We start from the raw sequence: 20,861 nt of genomic DNA on the forward strand, positions 1-20,861 counted from the left end.
AACCCAGGGCCACCTCCTGGAAATCAGAAAAACAGCCTGTGCCTCCCTCTCTATGTCAGGGGCAGGCATGAGGCCAGGCCAACGCTTACTTGAGCGTGAAAACGTTCTTCTTCTTCTTGTACCCGTTGGTCACGTCACAGGTGCAGCCACTGAGGCTGAGCAGAGGTTCGTTGTTGTAAGGTGTGGCGGTGTTCTTGGCGTCCTTGTAGAAGCCGATCTCGCCCTTGGACAGCACACAGTAGAGGTTGGCCCAAGACCTGCTGTAGTGAGAGGACAAACAGCGCCACCTTGAGCAGGGACAGAGCACTGCAACGCCGCTAACTTCTACTCACCTCCCGAGCTTCTGAGGAGCAGTGTTTGGAGGGAGGAGCTTGCGCGACCAAGACCGCTAAAGAGAACAGTTAAGACGTCGGCACTGGCCTGGGCCCTCTCTGGCTTACCTTTACAGACGACGAGAGGAGCAGCCAGCAACGGGTGGCAGAGAGGAGAGAGAAGAGAGACAAGATTTCGGTTAAAAGACAGTTTTGGATGACAGGACAAAAACAAACTAATACAAAAATAAAAAAACTTCAAGTAGGATAGAGTGGAGTGGACAGGCAAAACTTTGAAGTGCATCATACCTTCAAATGTGCATTTACATGTATATAAGAAATATACATCCAGTTAGTGTGCATGTGCAGGTGTGTGCATGTGCATGTGTGTGCTTGTGTGTATGTGTGTGTGTGTGTGTGTGTATGCATGTGAGTATGTGCGAGTGTGTGTGTGTGTATGTGTGTGTGTGTGTGCGTGTGTATGTTTGTGTGTATGTGCAAGTGTGTGTGAGTGTGTATGTATGTGTGTGTGTGTATGTCTGTGCAAGTGTGTAAGTATGTGTGCATGTGTGTGTGTGCATGTGTGTGTGTGTCTGTCTGTTTGTGTAGTTGTGTATGTATGTGTGTATGTGCTAGTGTGTGTGTGTGTGTGTGTGTGCATGTGTGTGTGCTAGTGTGTGTGTGTGTGTGTGTGAATGTGTGTTTGTATGTGTGTGTGTTTATGTGTGTGTGTGTGTGTGTGTGTGTGTGTGTGTGTGTGCGTATGTGTGTACTGTATGTCCATGTGTGTGTGTGTGTGGGTGTGTTTGTGTGTGTGTGTGTGTGTGTGTGTGTGTGTGTGTGTGTGTGTGTGCGTATGTGTGTATTGTATGTCCATGTGTGTGTGTGTGTGTGTGTGAGTAGCAGGTTCAAGCTGGCTGGGCGCACTCAAGGTGTATCTGCATCTGCGCTGTGACCTTCAGTCTCTCTTGCTCTGGACGCTGCCTCTCCCACAAGGTGGACTGAAGGGGGGGCGGGGAGGCTCTCGTTCACGGTGAAGCGATGTGTGCCCGGATAGTGGCGGCCTCTGAACCTAGATCTGGCCCAAATCTGGCGCAATTCCGGGGCCAGATCGGGACCAGCTCCGGGCCAAAAGGGCAGCGGCTATCTGGGAAGGAACGGCCGGCCGCTTGAAGTGAGGTACAGAACACGGAGTGACGACGGCATACCTCTGCTCACTCCAGGACAGCAGCCGCATCCCCCTGCCTCAGTGCCATCCACCAACCAGGCAGCTGATTGGCTAGCTGAGTGCAGCTTGCCCCATGCAGGTTTTTGTTTTTGCAAGCGGTGAAATGGTAAGCTATTCTTGGGCAGTCATTGTTTTAAAACAATATTTTTATGGGATTAGTGATAGACTACTATGCCATTGAACTACATTTTTTTTGTATTGTTAAAAGGTTTTGCTTATTACATTGAAATGCATTGGTTTGGACTCTAATTTAATCTTATAAATTTGGCACACTGAATTTAACTAGCTATAACAATACAGAATATATCTGAAACTAGTAACTTGCTTGCTAACTGATATATTTCACATCGTGATGTACATTTTTCTGCAAGGTTTTAGGCCCACATCACTCAATTGTATAATGCTAGTTGAAATTAAAAGTGTGCTTAACAGTCCTTCACATGATAAATGGCACCAAAAGGAATTTAAGGTAGTCACCTACAAAAACATGCCTCAGACAATGTTAAAAATCTGTATAATATGCCTTTAAAGCCTAGATGTCTGTCATGTTATACTTATTCTGATCAAATTAAAAAGAAATCCTGACATATTACCACTATTATTGGATTTACAAACCTGTGGCTACATCTGCTTGGCAAACTGCTACAGCTATTGAAGAATATCCATATTAAGGCCAAACTGCCCAGATGCCCTCTCTGCCCCAACTGGCACTGCCTCCACATATGTTACTGCTGGCTGCCAGCTCTGAAGAGAAGCTAGAACATATGTTAGTGCCAATTTCAAGCCGATCTCAGCACTAATCAATCAGACATCGATTGGTTAGGTCTGGTGTTACTGGTTTGAAGCATGCCAGGGTCATGCCCAGAGCATCCACTCCCATACATCCCTCTCTCTGTGAAAGCAGCGTCACTTTGCTGCTCCTGTGACTGTGAGGACTCCTTAGAGACCTTCCCATGTAAGTTAAAAAGCCACAGCTCACCGATGAACAAGGTCACATTTTTCAACAGGATGAAAAAAGAACAAGAACCCCTATGCATCCAGTAGAAATGAGCGATGGCTTATTAACTAACATGATTATCGGAAAACAGCCCCCTGAAACATTTTTAGCACACCTTTTTGTTAATCTTATTTTCTGTGATTTTTTTTTTTTATCAAATCATGTCTTAAGGTCAATATGTTGTGACAGTTGTGTAGATATGCAGCATTCAATACTTTTTTGTGCTGAATTACTGAATTCACCTTCACAATCTTGAATGCTATGACTATCACGTAATTAAACACATCAACAGTGACAGAAATATACCTACAAATGGCTGTTTTCTCAAGAAGATGACGGAAATAAAAACATAAAAACACTACACTATCAAGAGACTACTGCAGAAACACAAAGTATCCTGCAAAGCAGCCATTTTCACATGTTTCAGGGTGGAGTTTCCTTCCAAAGGTGACCAGTCTGTTAGGGTCAACAAAGTGCCCTGCTATACCGACAGTGACAGTGATTTGGCACTTGGGCCCCACCTGTTTGCGGCCTTCTTCAGGCTCTCGATGTCCAGCTTGCGGAAGAGGAAGCCCTCGTGCTGGGCCGTGTGTGAGGGCGTCTGGGGCACAGGCGGACTGCTCTGGGCCGGGGCGGACCGGGACCGCCTCGGCTCTCCTCCGCTGGGCTCTTTGGGTCGGGGTCTCCTGCGCGGCTTGGGTCGGTCTCGGGCTCGCGGGCGCTCCGGTCTGGTGACCTTCTCGGGCACGCCGTTGGGCAGACGTGGCGGGGCCTCACCTCGTGCCTGAGGAGAAAGGTGAGGTCACATGCAGGTACAGTATATTAATATACTGAAATGAAGGCTGTGCAGCAGATTACATCTTCATTCTGTGGCAACGCCACCGCAATGTTAGTAATCACTCAAGACAACAGGGGACCTATGGCAGCTTGTGTCATTCGTTAATGTATATAATGTTAATAACTGCATTAATTCAACATTTGGATGGGTATGGTGGGACAGAGGCACATACCATAATGTCACAGGCTTCTCATAATGTTGACGAGAAATGTGTAAACATTCTTACGAAGGGTGCTTTCAATCAAGTGCTTCCAACAAAAGCGTCTGTGTGTTCTGCAATGTACTGTACATTAGGAAAGTGGCTCATTGTTCATTCACACAACCCCCTCTTGACATTTCATTTTCACTGGTACAGTTGTGTCGAAAGCACTTACAGCTGCTGCCTCTCTCTCCTGAAGCTGCTCCACTATGTCAGCTAAGGTGGACCTCTTTTCCCTGCAAAGGTACAAACAATATGCTACATGAGGGGCATGTTGCATATTTCATACCAAACGGGCCCATTTCAAATAGCATTAGCATGCCAAGCTGGTACTTCACTGTCAATGTACAGGTTCGTGCTGTAATGACACCTTGACGTAATGTTTTCCCAGCTACACAAGGACATACATGAAAAGGTGTTAAAATAGCAACACAAATGAAGTGGGACAGGAATGTTATGGGTGGAAAGGTTGGGAGTCAAAATGAGAAGATGTTCAGAGCACATAAGTTCAACACCAATCTAAGTATAAAGTACTGGTTACGTTTACAGTTAGTTCAACACCAATCTAAGTGTAAAGTACTGTTTACGTTTACAGTAACTTCAACACCAATCTACTGTTGACGTTTACAGTAAGTTCAACACTAATCTAAGGGTAATGTACTGGTGACGTTTACAGTAAGTTCAACACTAATCTAAGGGTAATGTACTGGTGACGTTTACAGTAAGTTCAACATTAATCTAAGGGTAATGTACTGGTTACGTTTACAGGCTCAGGAGTCGTATTTTCCTACAGCGATTTCCACAGAACAGAATCAATGTCCTTAATATTCAAATATATTCTTAACAGCTTGTACTTTAAACTAAAACAAGTTTCTCAGCATTGCTAGAATCAAAACAGCATCATATGTCAGTAATAGTAGAGGCTTTGAGTGCTGAATCCAAGTGACTACAGTAAGAGAATGATAGTAAAGACAGCAATCCCATCACACGATGTGCAAAAATAAAATCTGAAAATTATTTATGGTAGCGCTGTCCTAATTATGATTTCACCAGCAGTGTGCCTCTCTGTCTGTCTCTGTCACAGACACGCACAGACACGCGCAGACACCACAGACACGCACAGACACCACAGACAGCACAAACACGCACAGACAGCACAGACACGCAGACACACACAGGCAGCACAAACACACACAGGCAGCAAAAACACGCACAGACAGCACAGACACGCAGACAGCACAGACAGCACACACAAGCAGACAGCACAGACAGCACAGACAGCACAAACACGCAGACACGCACAGACAGCACAGACACGCAGACAACACAGACAGCACAGACACACAGACAAACAAAGGCAGCACAGACACGCAGACAGCACAGGCACGCACAGGCAGCACAGACAGCACAGACACGCAGACACGCAGACACACACAGGCAGCACAAACCGAAAGACACGCACAGACAGCACAGACACACACATACACCACAGACACCACAGACACCACAGACAGCACATACACGCACAGACAGCACAGACAGCACAGACACGCAGACACACAAAGGCAGCACGCACAGACCGGACAGACACGCACAGACACACAGACAGGCACAGACGGCACAGACCGGACAGACACGCACAGACACGCACAGCCTGCTCTGCACTGAGTGACTGGTCCACATCACAGTGAGGACCGCCAGCTTATGTGATATGTGGGTTGAGCTGAAGCACATCATCTCTGAGTGACATGTATTATACCTTACACACAACAACAACAACAACACACACACACACACACACACACACACACAAGAGATGGATAAATGGATTTATTTTGTTAAACATACATATATAAGTGCATACATACTGAGATACATACATAGAGTACATCGGACTGATACACTGCACGGTGTACTCACGTAGAGCGCTTGTCTGAGTGCTCCCTCTCGCTTGACTCCTGCCTCTCCAGTCGGTGTCTGTCTCTCCTCCGAGCCTCATGTCCATGACCACTTCCTCCTCCTCCTCCTCCTCCACCTCCTCCTCCACCTCCTCCTCCTCCTCCTCCTAGTCCCCCCTCCTGCTCGCTGGACGTCTGTCTCTCCAGCCTCCTCTCCCGCTCGGCCCGCTCCCTCCACAGCTCCTGCGGCAGCTCGTCCCGGCGCGCCTGCACCAGCTGCTCGTTGGACACCTGGCGTTCCAGGCGGTGGTGGGCGTGGTGGTGGGGCGGCTGGTGCAGCTCCGCCTGCAGCTCCGAGCGGCTGCTGCCGCCGCTTCCTCCTCCTCCTCCGGCGCTGATCCGAAGCTCCCCGCTGCGGGCCTCGCTGTTGAGGCGCTCGCGGCCCAGCGGCGGGTCCTGCAGCACCACCTCGGCCATGACGCCAACCTCTCCGCAGGGCCGCTCGTGGCTCTCGTGCTCGCGGTCCTGCCGCTGCCGCTCCCGGTCCAGCATGGGGCGGATCAGCTCGCTGAAGTGGTCGATGCTGTCCTGGGGCTTCTGCGCCGCCAGCTTGCGCAGGATCCGCTCCGACCGCTGCTCGGGTCGCAGCCCGGCAAACTTCACTTCCGGTGCCGCTTCTGCCTCGGGCGGGGCCGTCACCAGGGTAACCGGCAGCGACGCAGCAACCGGGGGAGGAGTCATGCCCAGACCTGCTGCCACACCCACCAAGCCGCTGGTGCGGGCCTCGATGCTGCGCGTGTAGGCGGAGCTGTTGAGGACGGGCGTGTAGTTGGCCACGGTGGAGCCCAGGCGGCGTGCCACGGACGACGGCGAGGGCTGGGGTCTCTCGGAGCGCCCGTCCACCGCCTGCTGCTCGTAGATGGTGTGGCGCAAGCGGGCAGAAGTGGCGCTACGTGCCGGCGACACTTCCTGCGGCTCTAGGAACACCTTACGGCCCAGCAGTGGTGTGGCCGGGAGCTTGCTCTGCTCCGCCTTGATCTTCTCCACCTGAACCAATCAGAAAAGGAGCAGGGAAGGAGATCTTAATAGTATGTTCATGACGCCAAAGTTTTGCACTGCTATTGTTCAGGAGTCTTACATGTAACTATCATACATTCTGTAATTGTAGCAGGTATAGTTAGATATTTTGGGCTGAAATTTAGGGGAAATATTTATAATAAGGGAAAAAAGAAAACACTAGAAGCCTTTAGTATGGCCATGAGTTAGTGAAGGCATTCCGGTGTTCATGGTGCTTGTGGTTGTCATGATTTGCCATAGCCACCTGTGTGTTTTATCACTTCATTACCACATCAGTCTTGTGTAATAGAATGAATGTGCTGCTTCGTGTGAAGTCTGTGTTATCTAAAGCATGCTAGGTGTGAACCACGCTCTGCACAGCTCCTCTTAATGTGGGCTTGTGTGAAGTGATGTTTTCCAATACAAAGAGGTGTTAACATACTCTATAGAGCGTACACGTGTGTGTCTGTGTAGGTGTATACAAATGTGTGTATATACATAGAACTGTGTGTGTGTATACATTCAAGTCTCTGTGTTTGTGCTTGTGTGTGTGTGTGTGTGTGTGTGTGTGTGTCTTTGTGAGTTTGTTTGTCACAGCCTTCAGTGCAATTCTTGTAGTGCATCATAAAATCTTTGTCAAAGCAAATTCAACTGCATATAGTTAATCGATAAATAAAGGAGAAAGGTGGATGAACTAGTATTCTGCTTACAGTAGCAAGGCATAGACTAACGTTCTAATACTTACCTTGCGGTAGGTCTCTAGGTTAACTAAATAACGACACCTAGTGGTGATAGCAGCATATTTTACAGAGGTGTTTAGAACCACTGGGACATTACTGGCATTTGGGAAACTTGAAAGGGCAAGGAAATTTGGACACATTAACTATACATTTAAATACTAATCAATTTTTATTCAATGACATTACATTGTATTTATATAGCACCAAAACAATGCGCTTTAAAGAGTCCAGGGCCTGAACCGCCTTAGAGCACATAAGTGACAGGGGTAAGAAAAATCTCACTGTGATTGGTGTCTATATTCTTTCATAGGGCCCAAAAGTCTAGCGCTGGACCTGTATGTATTTATGTATGTATGTATGTGTGTGTGTGTGTGTGTGTGTGAACATGTGTGTGTGTGTGTGTGTTTCTGAGTGTGTGTGTGTGTGTGTGTGTGTGTTTGTGTGTGTGACTCACGGTGGTAAGGCGTCTAAGGGAGCTGAACCTCTCCTCCCAGGTGGCGGCTGCCTTGCGGAAGGCCTCGTGTCGGCGAATCAGCTGCTCCACCTCGTCTACACTGGAGCCCAGCTCACTGCTGCTGATGAGGGGCTCCTGAGCCGTCAGCCAGGCCTCTGCCACCACTGCCTCCTGAGCAAACTGGTGCACCTCCAACACTGGAGAAGGAGGAGAGGAGAGTGAGACAGGAGGGGGGAGGAGAGAGAAGGGAGGGGAAGAGAGGAGAGGGGAGGAGAGGTGAGGAGAGGGGGAGGAGAGGAGTGGAGAGGATAGAGGGGAGGAGTGGAGAGGATAGAGGGGAGGGGGGAGGAGAAAGAAGGGATGGGAAGAGAGGAGAGGGGAGGAGAGGTGAGGAGAGGGGGAGGAGAGGAGTGGAGAGGATAGAGGGGAGGAGAGGAGAGGAGAGAGCAAAGGAGAGAGGGGGGAGAGGATAAAGGAGGAGATGGTTATGGAGAGGGAAGGGGAAGGGAAGAAAGGAGAGGAGAGGAGAGGGAGAGCCGAACAGCAAGTGTAGGAGAGGAAAGGAGATGAGAGGAGCGGTTAGGAGGGAAGAACAGGAGAGGAATGGATCGAAAAGATGTTTGAAGTAGTTGACACACACACACGTTGACAGTGATGACTGTTCTGAGGGTCAGTAAAATGAAATGACTGAAGACTAGACAGCCAGGTAGTCCATCAGTGCTACTGCTGATGCCACTATCGCCAGGGTATGTACTTACTCTGCTGTAAGAACTCCCAATGTCTGTCCCACTTCTCAGACAGCTCCCTCTGTTTCAACAACACCCTCTCCAGCTTATCATTGATCTAAAGGACAGAGGACGGAGGACAGAGGACAGGGCATTAGGTCCATAAGGTACAAAATCATTTTTAAATCCGTTTTTGCCATTGAGTATTCACTGAGCATTTGAGATGTACAGTATTCTGCCATTTTTAACACTCTGTTATACCAATACAGGCCAGTAGAGGGACTATATGACAGATGTACACTTTTCCTCTCTGCCTATGAGGCTGTATTTTCATACAATATTGAACACTGAAAATCTTTGGTACCACTGTGTTTTTGTCAAAACTAAACTGAGTCTGAGTTTATAAGGAACCTAAGTGAAGAATTCATTTTTGGGTTAGATTCTCAAGGGACTGTGAATAAAGAATTAAGGGAATTTTCCACTGACAACTGAAGTAAGTAAGTAAGCTAAGTCTTAATCCTGATTAAGGCCGTCAAGACGTTTTTTGGGGAGTCACCTCTTCCGAGGCGGGGTTCCGCGCGGCCAGCAGGGTTTTGCCCATCTCTATGCACTGCATCACGCTCTTGTTGCGGGCCTCCACCTCGCTCTTCAGGCTCTGGTGGTAGTTCATCAGGACCTCCACGGAGGACACATCCCTGAAAGGACCAGAGAGTCCAGACTCCATTACGTCTGTGAGGAAAGAGCTGACAAGCCGAGGGAGAAGGGCAAACACAAACACACACACACACACACACACACACACACACACACACACACACACACAACACACGCACAAACACACACACACGGAAGGGTTACACTCAGGGGGGGGAGACCAGGGCCCTCACCGGGCATCCCCCCCCCCCCCAAAAAAAAATAACAATCGCACCAATCAGCTGTCACTTTGAAAACAAAATATTCTTCAGAGGTAAGGGGCGGGGATAGAGCTGTGAGACAGGACCTGGGGGCAAGGCCTCAGGTCGGCTACTCATGCTCATCTGGAGGGAGCCATGTGAGTTGTGTGTGTGTGTGTGTGTGTGTGTGTCAGTACATATCACAGAACATTCTGGAGACATGGGGCTTGCCTAACCCTAAGCTTGTGTGCCATGTGGCCTCTAACCTGTGCCAAGTCCTGGGGCTCTTCTATTGACTGTGCTCTTTTTGTGGCTACATGTCTGCATTGCAGAGGGCCACTGACGTACAGGCCAACTTAAACCAGAAGCAAGCCCTCAGGGTTTACAGCCGTCTGTTTCAAAAGCTTAGATCCCATTTAGCCCCCGAAACATTAGCATACTAGAGGGGATTTCTCGTCTCACCCAGTGTGTCGACAAATAGAGGAGATCAAAATTGTTCCTGATTCTCTCTCTCTGGGGCGTGAACAAAGAACCTTGTGTTGAAACGAGTGCAATCTATGGCTCTGTTCACAGGGTCACAGAATGGCGCTTTGATGCACCGTTATTAAATATCAGTAGCTCTGAAATGTTAAGTAAGTACATTCATGTTGCATTCATGTCTTCAATTAAATCAAGTTAACTACAGCCAACTAAAGATAAATTATTCTAAAAGCTGTCTTTATTCTAAACCATGAGTAAAGCTACATGTTAAGTACAGTAGGTTATACATTTATTTTTATTTAATGAACTACAAAATGTAATGCAACACGTCTTACATTGTGGTCAGTGTATATGTCAAGACACTAACACAACATTTTTAGGCTCTAAAATGTTTGCTTTATCTGAAAACCTAAATCTGAAAAGTGGTCCAGACCAACCTTACCAAAGTATCTCCTACGGAAGGTATACTTAGCTAAGGACAGTCTGAAAACACTTCGAGGGTAAAGATTAGGGTATAATTTACGAATGACGTAGCATTGAGAAGGCTCTGGGAAACCTACCCCTGATCAGTAACCAGTAACATACAATAGCAACCAAGGTTACCAAGGTAACCAGGGTTAGCTGAAGACCACACCTAGCCATTTTCCCAGGTGTGTAACAGAATATACCAGGCTTAATTAACAGTTTCAACAAATAGCATCAAATTACCTACTTTAATTTACTTTATCTTGGTGTAACACTGGAGTTTACTTGCACTCTTCGGAGATAGTCAAAGCAGCATTTAACATGACTGCGTAATATTATACCAGCTCTTAGTTATGACACTGGAGGTCACTGATATTTGTCATAGTTACTGAAATGTGTCATATAATATGTAACGTTACTAATGCTAAATCAAAAATGTGATTTTGACAATCTGAATTAACTGTTTTTTACAGACTGTACTGGCCCATACACAAAGCTCAATAACAGGACAGTTGTGCATCAAAACACACACACACTCTCTCCCTTTTTCTCACGCCAACTCTGTTTACTTACTCTGCTGGTTTACCCCTCCTTCTCTCTCTCTCCCTCTCTCTTTCTCTCCTTCTCTCTCTCCTTCTCTCTCTCTCTCTCTCTCTCTCTCTCTCTCTCTCTCTCTCTCTCTCTCTCTCTAAGGAGCTGCTGTTGGCCACTCTGTGTGTGTCTACCTGGGCTTCTCCGTCCCAATCTGGCAGATGATGCTATCCATCCACGCGAGCTGGTCGCGCACCATGCTGAAGAAGCGCAGCTTGTCGGTCGCCGTGGTGATCTGCACACGGCACTCCTCGCATGAGATGAGCAGCTCCTTCCAGGCGTGCATGACCTCGTGCTCGCGCCGGGCGATGGCCTCTGCTTTCTCCCCCGCGTACACTGTCCGCAGCTGGGCCGAACTCTCCTGCAGCTGCCTGACCTGCAGGGGCAGTGAGAAAGAGGTAGAGAGAGGGAGATAGAGATGGACAGAGAGGGGGGAGAGGGAGGAAGAGAGGGAAAGAAAGAGAGAGAAGGGAAGGGAGGGAAGGGGGAGAGAGTTAGAGAGAGATAGAAAGAGAGAGAGTTTTACCTGATGCAGGAGAGCTCGGCAAGAGTGCTGCTTGCTCGTGTGGAAAGCGCAGCACAGGGCTTTTGGAGTGCAGGATGGAGTCATGAAAAATAAATGAGCTTTCGTTGGACCTTTCTTCTGCTAACTCCTTCTCTGAACACTTGATCCAGATAGAAATTCTGCAACAACGCATTTTACACTAATCCACTTTGTTTCAACACAAAGTGCACAAAAATGCCAAACACCAAGACTAATCTAAAGACCACAAAGCTGCTAGAAGAGCTGTGAGACTTTGTCAGGTTCAATGCAAAACTTGTTTATGATTGTATTTTAAACTAAGACCTCACAGGCCTGGGAGAAGCTACTGCTATTTGTTCATGGGTCTGTGCAAACGTAGCGTTAAGTTGGTGGTTAGGTTCATTAGATACGGTGCATTATATTTTCCGATACATCCGTGAATGTGCTTTTCAAAAAAAAGTATGTATTCTTTCTCTTGGTAGCACAGGCCAGACCTAGTGGGAATCAGCACTCCCTTGTCTTTCCAACAGTGCAGTTATCAACACAGAAAATTGTTAAAGAAAAGCCACATACTATCAAGCCACATACTATAAAAGACAATATTTGGTGAACAACACAAAACAGGTTTGAGCCCAAGCAAGGGAGACAAAGTTATGTTGTTATGGTTACACTCATACTGTAGGCTAAGAATAATTATCTGACACCGTTTATGGGTGGGTGGCTACTGGCCAGTGTATCAGTGAGTGGGACGCGACTGCATGCCTTAATTGGTCTGTGAGTGGGACACGACTAGCTAATGGGAGCATGAGTGGGCAGCTGTTTGTTGCCGTGGCTGCAAGTGGGAAGCTATGAGCCTGTGACTGAGACGCTTTTAGTTAATGACTGAGTTGAGCGCGGGTTGTTATTGGCTAATATGGGAGCGGGTGTGATTCGCTAATGGTTAAAAACTGGAAGTGGTAAAAGGCTGCTCTTCACTTCACAAGTGATCATTGCAGGCCACTGTAGAGTACTACTTGCACACAGGTCTACTGGTAAGACACTATTGGTCAGCCTGCCTGACCCTCCATGAACTTCCTCTGGCTGACGATGGGTCTTTGGATTGGTAGTTCCACCCATAGATATGTATATAAAGGCTAGATGTCTCGTCCGGGTTGCCAGCCAACAGAGTCGAACGTCCACACATGGCGGCCATCTTGCCGCGGGAGCTTGCTCACCCATAACATTGTGCAGAGGACTCAGGGCAGGTTTGTGTGTACGAGCCCAGAGAGTGCAGGTGTTTGTGGACGAGCCCAGAGAGTGCAGGTGTGTGTGGACAAGCCCAGAGAGTGCAGGTGTGTGTGGACGAGCACAGTGAATGCAGCCAGCAGCTCCCACAGCATGTAAAGCTCAAAGGAGTGCTGAGCCCCGGTGGTGAGCTGAGTGCCGTGCTCAAAGTAGTTTAGTATGTTATAATGTTCATTAGGTCGAGTGGCCTGCTACAGGTATGGGACTGCGATAGGAGTGGAGGGACTAATATTGGCTCTATCTGTGGTCACTGTGTCAGTGGCGGGACTACTATTGGAGTGCATTTGAGTTGCTCTAGGCTTCTGGCGCTATCCGTGGTCACTGTGTCTGTCTGCTTTCTGCTAGTAGGTAAAAGGAGGATAAGCAACCCATCTTAAATCAAGGTGCCTGTTTGTCAGGGTGGGTTCTCTGTGTGGATGGGTGCCTGTTTGTCAGGGTGGGTTCTCTGTGTGGATGGGTGACGGATTGCCATTGGATGAATATTGTGCTCAAACAAGTGTTGCTTTTTAATCAGTAAGTGAACTCCTCTGGGTCTATGAGCGAACTACTACTGGTTAACATTTACATGAGCAGGCCAATACTGGTCAGTCTGGCTTCCTGCCTGTGTGCTGCTATAGGCTGGTTAGGTGGATGGGAGATGACTTGGTTGACAAGCAAAGCAGCTGACTATCGTGCTCAAACAAGAGTTGCTGTGAATCAGTAAGTAAGCTGGTACATGTCTAAGAGTGAGATACTATTGGTACATTTATATGACCAGGCCTCAATTCATCAGCCTGTCGCTGTGTGCTGCTATAAGCTGGTTATGTGGCTGGCAGATTAGGCCTACCTAAGTCAGTGAGCCGCTTAACGTCCCGCTCAAACAGGAGTTGCTAGTGAATCAGTAAGTGAACTGGTCCATGTCTATGAGTGAGCTACTATTGGTTTACCTGGGCATGAACTTGTCAACCTGCCTGTCTCTCTGTGTGTGTTGCTATAGGCTTAGTTGTCTGTATGGGCGGTTACCTGGTTGACGAGCAGCTGAATGTCATGCTCAAAGGTGTGCATGAGCCTCTGCAGTGTGCTGGTGTTTGCCGTGTCTCCCTGCTGCGCGCGCACCTCTGGCAACCGCCGCTGCTTATCATCGATCTGACCCAAGACCTGCAAACGCACCACGCCATGACAGGATGTAATGAGAAGCTAAGCATACAGGCAGACAGAAGAATATCAGCAACAGCTTCAGTTAGATGGGAGGGAAGTAGGAGTATCAGCGAAGACTAGCTGCAGAGGAGGCGAACGCTGCCGCAACAAGCCAAACAAACCATAAGAGTTCTCGCAGTAACAGCAGAGCATAACTTTACTGGTAGTGGGGGGGTATGGATGAGGATAATGGAGAGCTGGAGATGCTTTTGCAAGCAAAGAATACATAACAGCTACAGCCAAAGCAATAGTTGCAGTGTTAGCGGTAGTTGTAGCTGTAGCTGAAAATATAGCAACTTGTTACTGTATACCTGGCTGTATATCTTGTGTCTGCATAGCTAAAGCTAACATGTAGCAGTAGTTTTGTATGGCTGTAGCTTTAGCTGCCCGGATGCTAATGCTGTCCCAAGTATCAGGTTTCTCTGTAACTGTTTTGGACGGCTAGGCCTGATCTACTCCAAGACAGCTAAAGCTACCTAAGTTAGAGGCTCTACCTGTTCCTCCAGCTCCATCTTTAGACGGATCACTCTAGTGGTGGCGGCGGTGTAAGCATACCTCGCGGCAGTCGGAAAAGAACTTGTGCAGCTGGTGTGAGGCGGCGAGCAGCTGACCGCGTGTCTCCATCAGCTCCAGCAGGTCGGCCCAGGCCTCGTTCACGCCATCCTTCCACTCTGCGATGGTGGCGGCGTCGGCGTGGCCATAGTCGATCAGCTCATCCACCATCTGATTAATGGCAGTCACGCGCTCCTGGCCTATGCTGCCCGTCTCTGTGGCGAACTCTGTGAACTTCTCCTGGAGGATCTGCAGGGCAGCGGAGAACACAGAACAGCAGACGTGAGAACGCAGTGCCCTAAGAGGGTTGTGGTATACATGGCATATTTTAAATTTAGATATGTTTGACCTTGGCTTTGTCTTCAAGAAGTCTCAAGTGTGGATAAATCTATCATTGTAAGACAAATCACAAACAACAGTTCTAATCTTAATTTCTTTCGAATCATCAAATATCATAACTGTTATGCTACACACTCTTAAACATATGGATAGGTGCTGTCTGTGAGTAAACAGAGGAGGAGAATATCAAGGCTGTGATGGTAACAGCAGTAACTGGGGATGTCTTCAAAGACAAAAAGACTGGTCTCCTTATTAGTGTCCTTATAAGTGTCCTTATTACAGTGTGCTTACATACGTAGCCTAATAAATTGTATTATGTGCTTCCAATTTCAGTACCTACTATAAGTAGCCTACATGTTACTTATCCTAACCCCTAACCCCTACATATGTCTTGTAACAATATGTGCTTTTATAAAAAAAAAAAAAGTACAATAAGATGATCAGTTTTGATCAGTTATGATCATACGTATTAAGTACGTAGAACCTAGGGAACTAAATATTAAGTGATTTCTTAATAAATAAATAATAAGATAAGTGTCTCCTCTAAATTGTTCTGGAACTCCTTCTCCTCTAACTCATCTAACTTTCTGTTCTACCCAAATGAAAAGCCCCCTTCTCATTATGTGTACTGCTGAGATGAACTTTTCATGGGGCTGACCGTGACGTGCTCATAGTCCTGGCCCAGTTCAGGGGAGCTGGCGACCACCTCCCTCTCGGCGATCCACTGCTCCAGCTCGTCCACCTCCCGGCTCAGTTGGTAGAGCCAGTACTGCTGCTCCAGACGAGACTTCCGCTCCTCCAACAGGTCCTTCAGGGACACGTAGAGACGGTCGATCTGGGACTGACGCTTGCTGATCTGGTCACTGCCAGAGGGAAAGAGAGAGAGAAGGAAGAGGGGAGAAAAGGAAAGGGAGAGAGAGAGAGATAAGGGAGAGATATAACATAGAGAGTGAGACCGAGATAGAAAGAAGGAAAGAAAGAAAGAGAGAAAAAGGGAAAGAAAGATGGAGGGAAAGAGAAAGAGAGAGGAAGAGAGAGAGAGAGAGGGGAGGAGAGAAGTGTAAAGAGCTAAAAGCTTGGGGCTTAGTGCATGCAGTGTGAGAAAAACGCTATTATAGCAAATGGCACCACACCCATTAGGGTGTGAGACTGATTGATTCAGTGAAAGTGATCTCCCAGCTGCAGGATGCTGGGAAACATACTAATAATGGATACTTCAACACCAACAGCAAAACCTCCCAATACTGCTGAGAGATTTCAAAGTATTGCTATCCCTACCCCAAGGTTTGTCATTGCACAAATTGCTTAATATCCTTCCAAAAGAATGACAAATCATTTCTCCCACTTTTTGAACACTGCCAATTTAGTGACTAAACTGATAAACCCTTTGTAATTAGACTAAAAGGTTCCAATGTCAGCCACATTTTAAATTATTCTTTTAGCTTTTATTTAAGTGTGGATGTTCAGAGGGTCTATGCATCTTGTCCTTGTGTGTTCTCTAGGAATCAAACCCACGACCCTTGCAACACTGCAACTATTGCTTTGGCTGAACTTAGAACATTAGAACCTTGCTCTACTGGTAGAGTCACTCAGACTGACCTGTCGGGGTGTCCGAGCTCGAGCAGCTGCCGGCACTGCTGTGAGAGCAGGCCGATGGTCTCAGCGTAGTCCTCGATGCTCTGCTCCAGCACCAGGTGCTTCTTCAGCAGCTGCAGCGTGCTTGGCTCGTCCTAGGGGACGACGCACACAGAAGAGAGAGAGACCATAGAGGTTATGACCTCGGCTCGTCCTAGGGGACGACGCACACAGGAGAGAGAGAGACCATAGAGGTTATGTCCTCGGCTCGTCCTAGGGGACGACGCACACAGGAGAGAGAGAGACCATAGAGGTTATGACCTCGGCTCTTCCTAGGGGACGACGCACACAGAAGAGAGAGAGACCATAGAGGTTATGTCCTCGGCTCGTCCTAGGGGACGACGCACACAGGAGAGAGAGAGACCATAGAGGTTATGACCTCGGCTCTTCCTAGGGGACGACGCACACAGAAGAGAGAGAGACCATAGAGGTTATGTCCTCGGCTCGTCCTAGGGGACGACGCACACAGGAGAGAGAGAGAGACCATAGAGGTTATGTCCTCGGCTCGTCCTAGGGGACGACGCACACAGGAGAGAGAGAGACCATAGAGGTTATGTCCTCGGCTCGCCCTAGGGGACGACGCACACAGAAGAGAGAGAGAGCATAGAGGTTATGTGCTCCTTCTCTGTTCTTTTGGGGATTTGATGGTCCTCCAATAAATATCTTCTTAGTGTCCCCAGAATTCACACAAAAAACGGTCATGGCGCTTTTAGTTACTGTGCTCCAATCCTCTGGAATAATCTACCGATAGAACTAAGGTCACCTCAATCCGTATTATCTTTTAAGAAGGGTCTTAAAACTTTTTTATTCTCTTTGGCATATAATTCATGATTTTTCTCTTTTACTCTCTTTTTTACTGATCTTTTGCATTTTTATTTACTTTATTGGGTTTTAAATGTTTTCTACTATTTTTTATTGTGTTTCTTTTACCTAATAAGCACATTGAGTCTATGTAAATATGAAATGTGCTATACAAATAAAGTTTGACTTGACTTGACTTGATGTCCCTCTGGTGTAGTACAGAGACAGAACTGTAGGTAGCAGCATAAGAAGTAGGGATAGGACCATAGACCTGAGGTGAAGAGTGAATTAGGAACCAGGCTGACCAGATGTGAAAATTCAAAACTCGTAATTTGAATTGCCTAATCGGATCTCCTTTAGATGTGAAAATTCAAAACTCGTAATTTGAATTGCCTAATCGGATCTCCTTTGCCTTTCACATCACTGTCCCCTCCTGCTTCCCTCTGTCCCGTTCTACAGCCTCTCTAACCCTCCTTCTCCTTACCCCATACCCACATCTGTCCCGTTCTACAGCCTCTCTAACCCTCCTTCTCCTTACCCCATACCCACATCTGTCCCATTCTACAACCTCTCTAACCCTCCTTCTCCTTACCCCATACCCACATCTGTCCCGTTCTACAGCCTCTAACCCTCCTTCTCCTTACATCCTACCCACATCTGTCCCGTTCTACAGCCTCTCTAACCCTCCTTCTCCTTACCCCATACCCACATCTGTCCCGTTCTACAGCCTCTAACCCTCCTTCTCCTTACATCCTACCCACATCTGTCCTGATCAGCTCTGCGTCTCCCTCTCTCCAACCCTGTCCCTATCCTCCCTCGACTCTGCCTCTCTACCCCTTGCCCTTCTGCCTCACTGCCCCTCTCTACCCTCTCACAATTGCCCCTCGCTACTGTCTCACCATCCCCTTCTGCCCCTCTCTACCCTCTCTACCCCTTTTGCCTCTCTCTACCCCTTCACCATTCCCACTAACCGTCTCTACCCCTTCCCCACCCCCTTCTGCCCCTCTCTCTGTCCCCCTCTCACCTTGCCCTTCTCCTCGTTCATCATGTGCAGCTCCTGCTCACTGAGCCAGGCCTCCACCTCGGACACATCGAAGTAGTACTGCTGGGCCTGGTACATGGCGTCCAGCGCCAGCTGCCTGTGCTCCGTCTCCAGCCACAGCGCCTCCCACAGCCCCGCCAGCTGCTCCAGGCCGTCCCGCACACACTCCGCCTCCGGGCTACGAATGGAGGCGATGAGAGACGCCCGCTCCAGAACGTCCTCCATCCGCGCACGGTGCCCCTGCAGTTCACGCTGTAGCGTCTTGATTGGAAGAGAGGGGGGGAGGGGTTGGGACAGTAAGATAAGGAGAAGTGGTTACAAGAGAGAGATACTTCCTATACTATAGCTATGAGAGATACTTCCTATACTATAGGTGTATGTAACTGCCTATAAAAGCATTCATCAGATGAGTCTAAATGTTCCAAAAGAAAGTTCTGGAACTTTTATGACTGACTCGGCTTACCTGGTTCTTCTTCATGAGCTGCTGCACTTCCTGTAGGGAGGTGCCGTGCTCCTGCGATGTGGCCAGTGGGAGGCGCTCTTGGACCCACAGCTGTGAAACACAGACAGACATCTAAGGCCCAAACAGACAACGGTGCTTCCAAAGGAGACTTAAGGGCTTATATAGGCCAGACAGGCCATGTCAGAATTAATTAGTTCTAGCTAATGACTTCATGGACTCATTAATATTCTTTCTTTTACTCTTTGTGAAGGTATTAATTATAAGCAATACGAGTTCAATCCTTATATCAACATGGATATGAGGATTGCATTTGAATTTGTCTTTCAGCATACAAGGTATTGTCAAAAGTTGAAAATGTTCTCTATTAAATCTGTAATTTACAGTTAATGCATGCTAATTCCGATTTCATTGTAAGGATGGGAATGAACGGGTGAATAATTGAGTTTTGGACCCTAATCTCATAGGGCAACGAGCTACAGGCTGTGAACAGGCTTTGCGCATCAGCAACCCTGCAGCAAGAATAGGCAGGGACACCTATATTTGCTACTTTCATTGACACAGAGCAGGGTGCAATCAAGCCGATCGCAATGATTCGACCATACCTTATCAACGTTCACACGGAGCTATTTAGTTGTTCTACAATATATCAGTCAATATATTTCCGCTCCCAAATACAGTGGTTTACACCAGAGGAGACAGAGGTTCTTGTGTGGGAGGTCTGCCCGACATAAAATCATTTGGAAGTTTCACTGAAAAGTTGCTTTAAAGGAACTCATTTATGCATGGAACTCCCACGTCTGTGCACGGACTTCCCCAGCATTGCACTGACCCACCCATATTAGCACTTACACAACACACATCTTGCTCATGTTGTGAAATTGGGAAAATGATTTTGCCAAGTTATTAAAGTAGCTTTAGGTCATGCGCGGTGGACGGTTTGGTGCGGTTTGCCAGCTGCGTTGCCCATCGATGAAATTAGGGCCCGATGTTTGTGACTTGCTGACGAAAAACAAGAGATCGATAACAGACAAGAATACTGCTTATGACCAACAGCATCAAGCCAAACATCAATCTTTTCAACCATTAACATGGATTCCACACGTCACCGCCATAACCTGACCTAAACCCTTACGACTTAAGGGTAAAAGGTCAGGCCACGAGTTCAAAGGTCACACTCACAATCTCGTCCTCCAGGTCGCGTCCCACTTGATGCACCTCCTTGGAGGCGAGCAGGATGCGCCGGCGCTCCTTGAGGGGCTCGATGAGGCGCACGATACGTGACTCCACCACGGCCTGCCTCTCCCCGACGTGCTCCATGCGCTGGCCCTGCGGCGGGAGAGAGGCCGCCTCCTGCTGCAGCTCCCCCACCTCCTGGTACCACTCCTCCATCTGCGACTCCATCGTCTGAGCACAGGAGTGCCGTACACACACACACACACAAACACACACACACACACACACACACACACACACACACACACACACGAACACCGCCGGCAGAGCCAGACGTCACCACACACACACATCCAAATGCAGATGATGGAGAGAGAGATGGAGAGGAAAAAAGAAAGAGGGAAATGGAACAGGTAGAGGTAGAGGGGAAAAGGGACAGAGAGTAGAGAATGGGAGGGAGAGAAGGTGGGAAGGGCAGAGGGAGAGAGTGAGAGAGAGAGGAAAGCAGTGTGACCAGGAGAGATTGGAGAGCGAGAGTACATGAGACATCGAGGGGAAATGTTGAACGTGTTGAAATGGAAGGAACGAGAGACACAGAAATGACAGGTGAAAGTGTACGGACACACAGAGTTAGAAAAGGATTCATTAGATTTCAGAACTCTTTAAGGCCTGTGGGTAAGAAACAGAGCTACATTCAGTAGAACAATAGCAGATTCAAAAGAAAGAGAGAGGGGGAGGGGGGGTTAAGAAGAGAGTGAGAGGTTAAGTTTGAAAAAGTGATTCAGTTGATAACGCAGATCATTAAAGTTGCTTAATATCAGCTGAATGCCAGACAATACTAACAAGTTATACAAGCAGGCTTGAGTTTGATCAGTAGTTTCAAGTTGATCTCAAGAACTTGTGCACAGAAACACTCACATATCTGATCTGATAGGAAACTTCATCTGGGAAGTGTAGGAGTAGGGGGTGTGGGAGAGGGAAGGGGGAGCACAGAATTG

The 20,861-nt window shown here is 47.8% G+C and overlaps 1 protein-coding gene across 1 annotated transcript in view; it reads right to left on the reverse strand.

The window, feature by feature from the left end:
- sptbn4b (spectrin, beta, non-erythrocytic 4b) overlaps positions 1-20,861 on the reverse strand; it is a gene marked incomplete at both ends in the record, with an annotated part of 75,309 nt that overhangs the window by 799 nt on the left and 53,649 nt on the right. The window contains 16 exons of the mRNA XM_080844978.1: positions 90-260; positions 3,058-3,320; positions 3,749-3,809; positions 5,494-5,590; positions 5,621-6,518; positions 7,722-7,918; positions 8,480-8,564; positions 9,003-9,141; positions 11,010-11,251; positions 13,685-13,819; positions 14,414-14,659; positions 15,408-15,612; positions 16,349-16,479; positions 18,210-18,488; positions 18,691-18,780; positions 19,870-20,094. Of these exons, the coding sequence (XP_080701104.1) occupies positions 90-260; positions 3,058-3,320; positions 3,749-3,809; positions 5,494-5,590; positions 5,621-6,518; positions 7,722-7,918; positions 8,480-8,564; positions 9,003-9,141; positions 11,010-11,251; positions 13,685-13,819; positions 14,414-14,659; positions 15,408-15,612; positions 16,349-16,479; positions 18,210-18,488; positions 18,691-18,780; positions 19,870-20,094 (3,464 nt within the window). The remainder of the gene's footprint in view (positions 1-89; positions 261-3,057; positions 3,321-3,748; positions 3,810-5,493; positions 5,591-5,620; positions 6,519-7,721; positions 7,919-8,479; positions 8,565-9,002; positions 9,142-11,009; positions 11,252-13,684; positions 13,820-14,413; positions 14,660-15,407; positions 15,613-16,348; positions 16,480-18,209; positions 18,489-18,690; positions 18,781-19,869; positions 20,095-20,861) is intronic.

This window comes from Sprattus sprattus (assembly GCF_963457725.1).
Source record: "Sprattus sprattus genome assembly, chromosome: 9".
Taxonomy (NCBI): Eukaryota; Metazoa; Chordata; class Actinopteri; order Clupeiformes; family Clupeidae; genus Sprattus; species Sprattus sprattus.